Source organism: Lactuca serriola, chromosome 7 (assembly GCF_051521515.1).
Source record: "Lactuca serriola cultivar US96UC23 chromosome 7, Lser_US96UC23_V15, whole genome shotgun sequence".
NCBI lineage: Eukaryota > Viridiplantae > Streptophyta > Magnoliopsida > Asterales > Asteraceae > Lactuca > Lactuca serriola.
Genome location: NC_136414.1, coordinates 14,071,537 through 14,084,603, shown reverse-complemented (window position 1 = coordinate 14,084,603; position 13,067 = coordinate 14,071,537). Strand labels below are relative to the sequence as shown.

The following is a 13,067-nucleotide window of genomic DNA, read 5'->3' as shown; positions in this document are numbered from 1 at the left end:
TCACAACCCTTCCTCCACTCGATTTGATTACATTAATCAACATTCTAACATCCATGTCTTCAATCATGGCTATATAATGATTCAATTCAGGATGATGGAAACGAAGAATAATTTTATATTTGTCTAACAAACCGGTTTTCCTTCTCATTAAAGATACAAACTCACTATAACTAATATACTCAGAAAATAACAAAGCGAATTCAGAAAATACCTTCCTGTGGACATACGCATTCAAGATTTGTTTCAAAAACCTTCCACCTCCCACCGGTTACAACGCAAACCAAATATTCATTCATTTTTTAGAGAGGTTTTAAACAAATGTTCCAAAGAAATAACAATAAAACTGATAATTTTTTTGACAAAATTTATATATAATAAGTTTTTTTTGTAGTCAAACCTTATCAATTTCGTAGTCAAAATAGAAATAAAAATAAAAATAAAAAATCACAAAATCACAGGTGAAATTGAGAGGAAATCGCAGATGGACATAGTCCATCTGCGATTTTAGCCTGGAAACAACATATATATATATATATATATATATATATATATATATATATATATATATACACACACACACAGCGAAAAAAAACCATCAGCGAACGTACAAGCGGCTAAAACACGTCTTGTACGTTCGCAGATGGGTTTAATAAATCTGCGATTTTGATGGCTAAAAATGCAATTTTGGTTTTTTTTTTAGCTATTTTCCACAAAGTAATTAGCATTTTTTGCTAAATTTGTAATTTTCTTTGAAATTTATATGGTTAAAAAGTTGTTAATGCGATAGGGCTGTTTTAGAAAATGTTTAAAACTGAAGGGGCTAATTGTGATTTAGCCAAACTGATTCACCGGTCTTTCCCCCCATTGTAACAGGAATACAGGATCCTCTTTAGTTCACTGATCAGCAATTCCATAATCAGAAAACCCAACTCCAATTCCTCACATTTTCAGTGAATGATCATGCCAATTCGATTGATTCATAAAAAATGACAGAGTTTTTGGATTTGGAAACCCAAGACGCCGTGCGAATGCCATGGAACGTAATACCCGGTACAAAACATGAGGCCGCTCAATGCATCATCCCCATTTCCGCCATCTACACGCCGCTGAAACCATTACCCAAAAGCACCCCTCTCCTCCCTTACTCCCCTCTACGTTGCCGGAATTGCCGATCTGTCCTCAACCCATTTTCAATCGTCGATTTCTCCACCAAAATATGGATCTGCTCCTTCTGCCTCCACCGCAATCACTTCCCCCACCACTACCAATCAATAACCGAGGACAATCTCCCAGCCGAACTCTTCCCTCAGTACACCACAATTGAATACGAACTCCAGAATGAAAAACCCTCTCCCCCGATTACCTCTCAGGTGTTTTTATTTGTGGTGGATACTTGTATCATCGAGGAGGAAATTGGGTTCCTGAGATCGGGGCTTGCACGGGCGATTGGGCAGATTCCGGGTAATTCACTTGTGGGTTTGATTACTTTTGGAAGGTATGTTTGTGTTCATGAGTTGGGATTTTTCCAAAAAATCCCTAAGGTTTATGTGTTTAATGGAAGCAAGGAGATCAGTAAAGATCAGGTTTTAGAGCAGATGGGTTTCTTTCAGAAGAAAGCAAGACCAGCTACAGGCGGTGGTCCTGGAACTAGAGATGGACATTTGCAGGATAATGTTTCAAGGTTCTTATTACCAGCTTCAGAGTGCGAGTTTGCTGTCAATTCGGTATATATCTGTTCTTGATGTTCATTTGTCACCAATTTTGATTACTTAACATTTGAAATGAGCTTCGATTGATAAATTTGAAGTTGATATGTATGTTATCAGGTATTGGATGAGCTTCAGAAAGATTCATGGCCAGTTCCTGGAGATCAAAGGGCAGCAAGATGCACTGGAACTGCATTGACTGTGGCTGCTCATCTACTGGGAGCATGTGTTCCTGGTTGTGGTGCTAGAATTATGGCCTTTTTGGGTGGGCCCTCATCCGAAGGGCCTGGATGTGTGAGTTTTCTAGTCTTTAAATGCAAGAAATAGCAACCCACTTCTACTTCCATTGATTTGTTTATTATAGCATCCTACTTTCATTTCTTTCTATTACTTGCCATAATACTCATTAACATTATTTTTGTTAATTTGTTTTACATGTTGGATTTTAGCATCTTATTTTTATTGTATTCCAATCTTCAGATAGTTTCAAAAAGTTTGTCTGAACCTATTCGATCTCACAAGGATCTAGATAAAGATTCTGCTCCTTTCTATCATAAAGCAGTGAAGTTATATGAAGGACTCTCAAAGCAACTCGTGCATCAAGGTCATGTACTTGATGTCTTTGCTTGTGCTCTTGATCAGGTAAAGATTCATTTTTCTACCAATATAGGCAATGTACTTTATTTGTTAGTATATATCACTATTATGTGTTAAAAAATGTATGTTGCTATTTTGTATAAGAAAATGTAAGTATATTGTTTCTAGGTTGGGGTAGCTGAGCTTAAAATTGCAGTTGAAAGAACTGGAGGACTTGTTGTGTTAGCAGAAAGTTTTGGGCATTCGGTTTTTAAAGATTCTTTAGTTCGTGTTTTTCAGTCTACAGATAATGATCTTGGTCTATCCTCAAAGTAAGGCTTTTTCTTTCCATTTAATATATATATTTTTTAATTAAATGTAGATACAATTCTTACTTTATGTGCTTTCAACAACTATGCAGTGGTATGTTTGAGATAACTTGCTCAAAGGATGTAAAAATTCAGGGTGTTCTTGGTCCATGTGCATCACTTGAAAAGGTGAATATAGTAATTTCATGAACTTCAACAGGAATTACAACTTTTCCGTTCAACTGGTATGCTGATGTGGCAGACGTGTTGCTGACTAGTTTTTGTGTTTGTGTAGAAAGGACCTTTATGTGCTGATACCACAATAGGTCAAGGGGGTACTACTGCTTGGAAGATGTGTGGACTTGATAAATCGACTTCTTTATGTTTAATATTTGATATTACAAAGAAGGAGATCCCAGATGTTGCTGGTCAAGCAGTCAACAATCAGTTTTATTTCCAATTTTTGACATAGTAAGATTTATTGCTTCATTTTTCTTGTTTGTTTGTTACACTGGAGAAAACATAACAGTGGTTGAACAAGGACTCTTGTCAATGAAAAAGACATGAATGCCCTTCTTGTCTAGTCTTGTTAGGTGTAACAAACACAAACACAAACACAAACACAAGCCTAGTGGGTTGGTATTTGGGACTCTGTTGACTTGGTGTAGATAATTTGGTGCAGTTATCAAAATAGCAATGGACAAATGAGGCTTAGAGCTACAACCCTATCTAGAAGATGGGTCACTGGGCAAGGAAGCATACAGGTAAGCTCGTTTTGTTAATTTCCATGATCAGATTTAGAACAAACATTGATTATTATACTGAAAATGGTGAAACTGGTTTTATATTTACAGGATTTGATTGCGGGATTTGACCAAGAAGCAGCTGTGGTAGTAATGGCGCGCCAAGTTTCTTTCAAGATGGAAACCGAGGTAATGATGATCATGAAATAGATGATTACGGTGATCTGGAGCATTATCAATACGTGACTATCGATCATTATGTAGGCGGAATTTGATCCTATAAGGTGGCTTGATAAATCACTGATACATCTCTGTTCTCACTTTGGAGACTATCAAAAAGACAACCCGTCTTCATTCGTTTTATCCCCACGCTTATCGATAATTCCTCAGTTTATATTCAATTTGCGACGCTCTCAATTCGTACAGGTATATTTGAATATTGAATCTGTTTTATTGGCTTCGTTTTGGAGGTTGAGATGACTTCGATTGTGTTTTAGGTCTTCAACAACAGCCCGGATGAGACCGCATACTTCAGAATGGTTATGAATCGAGAAGATGTTGCGAATTCTGTTGTGATGATTCAACCTTCGTTAATCACTTACGCTTTCAATTGCGGAGCAGAACCAGCTCTCTTAGACGTCGCATCCATCGCTCCTGACAGAATCCTTCTTTTAGATTCCTATTTTACTGTCGTTGTATTTCATGGATCTACGATTGCTCAATGGCGCAAAGCTGGGTATCAGAACGAGCCTGAACACGAGGTACATGCTGTTTCTTTTCCTTGGATTTCCCCAAATTTGGACCCTATTTTGAGAGCTCAATCAATCATGGAACATGTTACTGGTTTGCAGGCATTTGCCCAGTTGTTAAGAGCTCCTATTAGTGATGCTGAGGCTATTGTAAAGGAAAGATTTCCAGTACCTCGTTTAGTCATCTGTGATCAACATGGATCCCAGGTTAAATTCAGTCTGTAAATACTTGGGCAAATTAACTTATTTTGTTTTTCAAAGGGCATTATTGGAATATATGCAGGCTCGATTTTTGCTAGCAAAACTAAATCCATCAGCTACATACCATTCAGATGCTCCTTTAGTACCTGGTGGGGATATTCTTTTCACTGATGATGTCAGCTTTGAAGTCTTTTTGGATCATCTTCAACGTTTGGCAGTTCAATAAAAAGTTCTTCAGATTTTAGAACACCATACATTACAACTAGATCTCCAGTTTTGTAAGATTATTCATTTAAGTTAACTATATTGTTATATACTTTTATCACAATTTTATCCAATAGAAAAAGGGTCCTTAAGCTTTTCTTTTTCTTTTTTTCCAATTACAGTTTATAACGATTCTCAACTAAATAGTCAAAATATAATTCAGCATCACTTGTACACAGAAGGGTAAAATGGTTATTTTCTCATTTTCAAAGTGTTCAAAAAAAAAAAAAGAAACGGTCCTTACTTCTATAGCACTTCAGACAAACAAACATAATTTATCCATTCTACATTTAATACAAAAATAATGACTTAATAGAAAAAGTTACAGGAGGCGGCTTTCCCATTAAGTCTTTTACTTTTTCTACAATTTTTGTTCTCATTTAATTTTTTCTTCCATTTTCTCAAATATTTGTTTACATCATTTATGTAGACAACATTAGCAATGGGAAAAGAAAAAAAAGAAAAAACATGCCCACAGATTTGCTTCAGTTTCACTACTTTAACTTCAAAATCAGCAAGATTTTGGAAACAACGATCAAACACACATAATTTATTTGTAACATAGTACAAGATTTACATTACATGAGAACCTTCTTTTATTGATTTTCTTGAATAATAAAACAATACGAAAATATATATATGGATTCTTGTATGGCAAATACAGGTGATTTAGTTGCAGCTATGCAAGGATTTTGCTCACCAAGTAACAGTAGATCTGGTGGCATTCTCAGTTGCCATTTTATTCTGTATATTAGTTATAGCACAACATGTAAGTTGTGTTCTAGTTTTTTTTTTTATTGCAGTTGTATCTTATATTCATGTTGTCTCTTCTTTTATTTCAGTCATGTCTATTGCCTTCTTAGCCAGATGATTTTTGTAGCAGCTCATGAATTTTGCTATGAATTCTGAAATAACACACAAACTTACATGTTAATGAAAATGTACGAGAGCAGAAAAAAAGCACAAATGCAAGAAATAACATAGTAGTTTCATTTGTTTTAGTTATTTTATTTTTTTTATAAATAATAAAGAATGTGGGTAAATAACTAAGGAAGTCAATCAATGGTATACCTTCGATACTCATGAATTGATGGATAAGCTTTTTCCTTTCATCATTTGCGTGTCTATGTTTATCAGCTCCCTAAATACAACAATAAAATGGTTATATACTTATTTATCCTATGTTTCCATTTAATTTCAATTAAAAAAAATAAATGAGATTAGAGTTCTTACGCTATATTCCTTATATGTCTTTTCAATCTGCTTATGCATCGACTCCTCAACATTCTTCTTCAGTTCAACTGCTAGAGTCTGCAAAATAGAGAGAGTATTATAAATATTAAATGTTGAAAAATCGTGTATATTTATAGGTTTTATCATTTCTTACTTCAAAGATGAACTCAGGTGGCACACTATGATCTATGAGATTTTGAAGTTTTCGACGAATGTCATATAGCCTGTTAACATAATCGATTCAACATGTTAATCAAACAGTACAATACAGAACAGAACAACTACTCCCGTGTGACAAGCATAACAATGATTTTTTTTTTCTGTATATAAAAATTAAAAAGATGAGAAATATTAAAAATTTGTTGATAAATGTGTTTAATAATGTAGTTGCTTAATTAGCTTACTGTTTGGGGCTTTGCTTTTCTACTATACTTCTGGCAATATTTGCAATATCATCTTCCCACCCAGTCAAGATTACTTGATCTTCCTCCAAAAGCGAACTGTAGATATATTATCAGAAAACAAAAACAAAAACACATAAGGATCCACACAAATACATGCTGTATAAAATATGTATAAGGTGAATGAATGAATGAAACAGAACTTATTTTGTGAGGTAGCTTCAAAGGAGCGAATAGCTTGTCGCAAGTTATTCTTGGAACTAACTGCTATTCTTTCAGCCAATTTATTTGGCAATTCTATTTCTTCGTTTTTTGCTATGAACTCCAGGACTTGAACAATCTGGAAACAAAGAGGAATGAATGTTATATATATAAAATCTATTTTAAAAACATATATATAAAAAGTTTTGAATGAATGAATGAATGACCTCTTTATTAGAAGGTGGAAGGAGTTGGACCAATTTGCAAATGTTTTTAAGGGGTTGAAGCTTTGAAGCATCTTGACAACAAAAGAAGATTTTATGACATCCTCTATATCGCTCTATAACCCATCTAATATACAGCAATGCATCCGTTGACAGCTTGTCTGCTTCATGCAAAATGATGGCTGCAAATCCAACCACTCAAACTCCTTACACATCATAATACCAACCTACTTTTGGGTAAAAGATAAAGTATGATGCCTGTATTCATTGTGAGAATAAAGTATGTTGCTATATATATTCTGTGATTTACCCAAATAATGAGTTATTTTATACCTCTACAGTTATCATTGCTGCATCGTAGCCCCGTTTTGTTGGTTAAGTTATTTGTCTCTTTGATGAGTTCAACGATGACATGCTTCTCAAATCCTTTTAGTTCAGACAGGTTTATTTCTACATGTTGAGACGATTCCTTCACATTCACCATAATACTGCTTACGTCTTCCCCCTGCAAATACACAAACAAAAGTAGATATACATGTACGTATATGGTATATGTATATATGTATTATGCATATATGTATGTATATTATTTGTGTAATAACGCGCATGTTTCCTTGGTGATAATAATAAAGAAAAGGAAGCATTAGAGCCAATTAAGTTCGTTTGACCTCATTGGAATTTAAGTAACTGCTAAAAATAGATATATAATAAATTATTTAAAAGAATATTCTAAAATGTTTTAAGATTGTAACTAGACCATATATTCTTTCAGATCCAGAATTTCGTTTTCCCAGGTAATATCGAGCAACTTTCGAAGCCAACAAATTGGCTTTTTGAATTCTATAATAAAGTTAATAAATCCCTATATTTCCACTTGTTATAATCGTCATATATAATAATTTCCTTTTGTTTTTTTATCTTGAAATAACTAGTAACTTTCCACTTGTTACTTTGTTCGACACACCTAATTTTTATCTATATATTTGAATAACATGGTTGCATTTGAACCCTCTACACTCACCTCTCTTCTAGCAGTCGATATTTAGAAGATGAATAGTTATGGCATATTTCAGAGTTCAGAGTATACCTTCAAGTTAAACGTTTTGCATTCATCTCGTGCCTGCAGAAACCAAGTTATTAGTAAATGGTAAGTACTTATAAACATTCTTACTATTAGTCCATTTTTAGCGACAGAATAAATCCATCGCTAATATTTCTAACTTTTGTGATCTTCTATAACTTTCCCATAATAGACGATTCTATTCACATACTGATTCGGCTATATTGTTTGATTAATATAGAAAATAAGCAATTTAGCGACGGATTCAAGTGGTGTCAGGTAGAATACCTGCACTTTATCGGGTCCATATGCTTCGCGAAGCAAAGCCCATATCATTGTCCTTTTCCCAACACCCGCTTGTCCTTCAAATATAAAGTGGCGACACTCATCTTCATTTATCTACACAATCAAATCAAAATTATTGACACAAATTTGCCATTCTTCTTAATTCATATTCGTCTAACAACGTGATTTTAATTACCGTATGTTGCAACTCAATGGCTTTGTCCTTATTGCAAATAAAATCCTTGAGAGCTACCGGCCGGTATCTATCCGCCCATAAATACTTCTCCTCCTTCAACTCACTCGTATCTTTTGCATTCACAACCATCTTTTTGGCGGCCGGCGGCGGCAACGGTGGCGATGATGGTGGCACCACCATAGCCGCTGGTGTAGGTGGCGATAACGACGGCTCTGATACTCTCTCCCTCAAGGACTCCTCATTCGAATTTTCGGTAGAGTAAACTTTTATCATTGTCGGATCTTTCTCATCTTTTGTCTTAAAAGAAAAACAAGATGCACTCCATTCCGACATCCTAACCGAAAAACTCGTTCTTGAACTCGTTTGACTCTCCCGATCCGGGCTAGTAGCCCGGTACAGGAGCCCTCTGTAATAAGGGCTTGAAGGGTCCAAGCTCTGAAGATCATGTGTTGATCCACCTGAAGCAATATTCTCTACTTCCGGATTTGTACTTGTACCCGGAACTTTTTCCGTGTACAGTAGCCCTTTATAATAAGGGCTAGACAAGTTCCAGTTTTGGATCTCATGCGGTACACCGGTAGCGGTAGCAGTAGCAGTACTAATCTCTGCTTCGGGACTTGTACTTGTACCGGGGACCTTTTCAGTATTTAGCAGCCCTTTGTAATAAGGGCTGCTATAATACTTTTTGTCTTCTACAGCGGCCAAGACTTGGAGGCTTTCTCGTGTTAAGGTCGAAGTCTTTTTTTGTTTCATGAAATGAGGGACTTTTCCGGGCCAAGCGAACTTGGAGGAACGAGAAGAGGAGTTTTGCGACGCATTTGAGAGGTCGTCAGGTAAAAATTTAGGGGGTTCGGGGGAGACGTGGGGGCTTTTCATGGGAAAAGTTTGATAAAGTATCAAAACTTCGAAAGAGAAGGAAGGGTGGGGAGATTTATAGAGTGGGAAGGGATGATGACGTCGATTGGGTTAATTAGGACGTGTATAACAAAGTGTTGGTTTGATAGGATTTATGTGGGTTATGAAAGCGATGTTGTGATTGAGAAGGAAACAGGCTGGGGATTAAATTTGATCGACCTTCTTCTTTTTGACATTGTGTCAAGGATAAATGTGTCCAAACGGGGTTAAGCCGGCATGGTTTTGAATTTTGATGCCAAAGATGGGCTTCTTTCCAACACCTTAAATTAAGAATTGGAAACCAACTCTGCTAAAAAAAATATAACTCAGATTCAAGCTTTAGTTTCAAGCTTGTATTCGAAAAAGTAATCTAGATTTTCAAGTTCGGCACGACTCGAATCGATTAGCTATTAAAAAATAAAACTATATTAAATTACAATAGAAATGTAATTAAGCTCATGAGTTCGACTCAATTCGATTCTATAATATATAAATATGAGTAAAATAAATGGTAGAAGTATAACTATATCAATTCTTGGTTACGCTCACGAGTTTCGCAAACCGAGTATTCCAATACTCAAGTTTGGCTTGATAATGTACTCCAGCAGGTCGACTTGACTTGAGCCACGTTGATTTTGAGTATCTCATGAGTTGGTTCGACTCAGTAACGCACCTACTTAGTAACTCCCCTGCGACACACTTATGTTAAATGCTTACCCTTCACATACAAACAATAATTTAACCCTATTAGACCATCCGCTCTACAGAGGCCGAACAACGGAACCACGAGGACCATCACAAACCACGAATCGGTGTTGGTGTCGGTGTACCGATGACGACCACGAAAAGAGAGAAAAGGAGAAGAAGAAGATTGTACGTGTGAGAGAGAGGCACCGGTCGTGGTCCTCCGTTCTCCCCCACCATGACCACGAGCCACCAGGATGGTGTGCACGTCGTGGTTCATGGCCAACTAGACCACAGAGGTCTTCCTCTGACCTCTTGGGTATACCGGACGACCTTATATCGTTGTTTGATCTAATATATTTTAAATCCTATAAAAACTTTGTATTTAATAAAAGAATAATTTTGATAAAAATTTTACCGACAATAATTCCCTTATAATTAAATTGATGATTTTAGTTGTGCTTTTGTTTAGGTTATATACATAAAAGTCTCTGTAATAAGGGTTTGAAGGGTCCAACCTCCAAGGTGACTGTTCCACCAAGGAACGGATTAAGAAAACATTGGATAAGAACTGTAGCTGCTCAACCATTTGTAGTCCATACATTGGTTGATTGTACATTATGAAAAAAATATAATTATACGAAAATGTGTTCATATTTTTTAATTAGTTTTGTATGTTTTTATTATTTTCTAAATTGGTTTTATATGTTTTTAATTAGTTTTTATTTATTTTATAATTAAAAAATTAAGGGAATTAGGAGAGATAAGAAAGACTAGTTTTCATATGTGGTGGGATAGAAACATAGAAACATAGAAGAGACAAAAAGAAGAAGAAGAAGAAGATAATAAGATATGATAAGTGGGTTGATGGATATATATATATATATATATATATATATATATATATATATATATATATATATATATATATTAGTTTTTGTGGTATCAAAAATTAATAAATCAAAATATGTTAAAAAAAATGTTTGGCTTAAAATTTATTATAGTTAAAAAAAAAACTAATAGGATTTTCGTAAAAAAGTTTTACATACTTTTTAAAATATAATTTTTGAAGCTATAAACAACAATTTTCAATGTCAAATTGTAAATAAACAATCATTGATAGCTTTTTCGTTAATAGAGTTAAAGTTTAATGATTTTTATGAAATTTTTTCTTTTTATATTTATATATAGTAATTAATTTTAAAAAAAATCATATTTATTTATTAAAAAAACTCAAAATAAATATATCATCTACATCTCTTTCACTAAGAAAACTCATTTTTATTTATTAAAAACACAATAATTATAATTTATATATCATTTTTGGGTTTTTCTATTATTCTTTTCAATAAATATCATAACTAAAATCATAATTATATATCATTTTAGCATGTATTTTTATAAATATTGTACCTCTTATAACGTTATTTGCAACTATTTAACCATTTTGGCAATTAAGTTATGTGTTGTAGAACAACTTGAATTTCATCTGGTCACTTCTAAAAAGGTTAAAAATGTCTTCATTGTCATTCTTTACACATAACTCATTTATTCTTATAATGTTATTTGCAACTATTTAACCATATTGAAGTTTAAGTTATGTGTTGTAGAACAACTTAAACCTAATTTGGTCACTTCTAAAAAAGTTAAAACTCTCTCCATTGTCATTTTTTACACCTAAAAAGTCATTTCTTTTTTACACCCATAACCCGAATATTCAATAATGAAAGTAGTATGTGGCCTAAAAAACACGTTTCATACGGCAAATCAACAAAGTCCTCTTAAATTATATATAATCACTACAATCTTAAAGATATCATCGATATCCTATATAATTTAAGAGGACTTTATTGATTTGTCGTATGGAGCGCATTTTTATGTCACATTTAGGGGTGAACATTTGGACCTCTAGATCGGACCGAACCGGGAACTTGACTTGGACTTGGACATGGTGAGTCTCAACAGGTCCGGTTCAAGAGTTGGTCCGGTTCTGGTCCAAATACTCACCCTTACAGTCATAATAGATAAACTAATTTTCGGTAGGGCTTCAACGAGTTGTACCATATGTACCTAAAGTTATATCGGTCCAACGAGTATAAGAACCAGAAAACATGGATCTGCCTCAACAGGTTCGGTCAAAAGTCCACCAATTTCTCTCAGATCGGTCTGGTCCGATTTTCCAAGTGCTCACACCTAGACATATGATACCTTTATTGTTGAATTTCCAGATGTTGGATGTAAAAATGTGACTTGGGTGTAAAGAATGGCAATAGAGGAAGTTTCCACTTTTTTAATAAATATATGTATGAGTTTTTGAAAATTAATTTAGTATATATAAAAAGAAAAATCTTCAAAAAAGTCTTCAAACTTTAACCCTATTAAAGGAAAAGGAAAATAACCTTGGAGAGTAACGAACTATCAGTTTTTCACAGTGGTCACTTTTTTTGTAATCTATTTACCATTAAACTTGTTTTATGTTCATAAAAACCGTTATGATCGACTATTGTAGGTTTAATCAGTCAAGTTGAATTTTCCGGCCAATATATGAGTTTTTCGGCAAAAATATGAATTTTCCAACGAATGTATGATTTTTTCGGCGAAATGATGAGCACTATGAGTATCTTAAACTTGTTTTTCACATCTGAACACTATGAATGTAAATCTGAAAAAACATATATACAAGAAAATTGATACCCTTGCAAAAATCTGAATCTGCAAAAATATGAACACTATGAATGTATGAATATTCCATAAACCCTTGGTACATGGAAAACATACAAGAAATCAGTGGGGTTCCAAATCGAAAATCTGGAAATGTATGTGTTCTTAGTTCGTTCTTGTTCTTGGGAATAAAACCCTAGAACTTAAACTCAAAGTTGCCATAGGTTTGTGGGTTTCAATGGTTTTTGTAGGTTTATGGGTTTGAAATAGCCGGAAAACTCATGTTTATCGGAGGCTCGCCGGAGAAGATGATCCGAGTGTTGGGTTAATCGGATTTATGAGCACAGGGGCATTTTAGGAAGGTTATATATTTAAGTTTTGTTTTATTGTTTTAGAGTTTGATAAGGTTTCTATTTTACTGAGTTCATCTTTTAGATTTAGAGTTTGAGTAGGATACTATCTTAATTAGTATAAATAGTTGTAGTCGTTTGTTTTGTTAATGTAATTTCGCTGCTTCTATTTAGTTTAACTTTGTTAGCAAGAAACTTGTTCCTTTTTTTTCTGTTTCATTTAGTTTTGTTTCTTCCAAACACAACAAGGAATTTGTTTAGTTTATTACTTACACTTGGTATCAGAGCTTAGGGCTCGTGAAGACGTAGGGCGGCCAGTTTGAGAGTCGGT

General features: G+C 34.3%; 2 protein-coding genes across 2 annotated transcripts; one reads left to right on the top strand and one right to left on the bottom strand.

The window, feature by feature from the left end:
- Positions 1 to 916: 916 nt before the first annotated feature.
- LOC145062478 (protein transport protein SEC23 C-like) lies at positions 917 to 4,645 on the top strand. Its single transcript, XM_079010078.1, has 12 exons — positions 917 to 1,724; positions 1,827 to 2,000; positions 2,187 to 2,348; positions 2,472 to 2,614; positions 2,704 to 2,779; positions 2,886 to 3,061; positions 3,273 to 3,354; positions 3,445 to 3,522; positions 3,598 to 3,759; positions 3,831 to 4,094; positions 4,185 to 4,289; positions 4,366 to 4,645. The coding sequence occupies exons 1-12, from the start codon at positions 987 to 989 to the stop codon at positions 4,507 to 4,509; spliced, it is 2,304 nt and encodes a 767-aa protein (XP_078866204.1). The 5' UTR covers positions 917 to 986; the 3' UTR covers positions 4,510 to 4,645.
- A 692-nt stretch (positions 4,646 to 5,337) lies between these two features.
- Positions 5,338 to 9,029, bottom strand: LOC145062479 (replication factor C subunit 3-like). Its single transcript, XM_079010079.1, has 11 exons — positions 8,148 to 9,029; positions 7,955 to 8,065; positions 7,694 to 7,726; positions 6,940 to 7,111; positions 6,610 to 6,788; positions 6,385 to 6,521; positions 6,185 to 6,280; positions 5,935 to 6,004; positions 5,781 to 5,858; positions 5,619 to 5,688; positions 5,338 to 5,452 (listed from the first exon to the last, which is right to left on the bottom strand). Exons 1-11 carry the CDS (start codon positions 9,021 to 9,023, stop codon positions 5,364 to 5,366), a joined length of 1,911 nt encoding a protein of 636 aa, XP_078866205.1. The 5' UTR covers positions 9,024 to 9,029; the 3' UTR covers positions 5,338 to 5,363.
- Between the last annotated feature and the right edge of the window lie 4,038 nt (positions 9,030 to 13,067).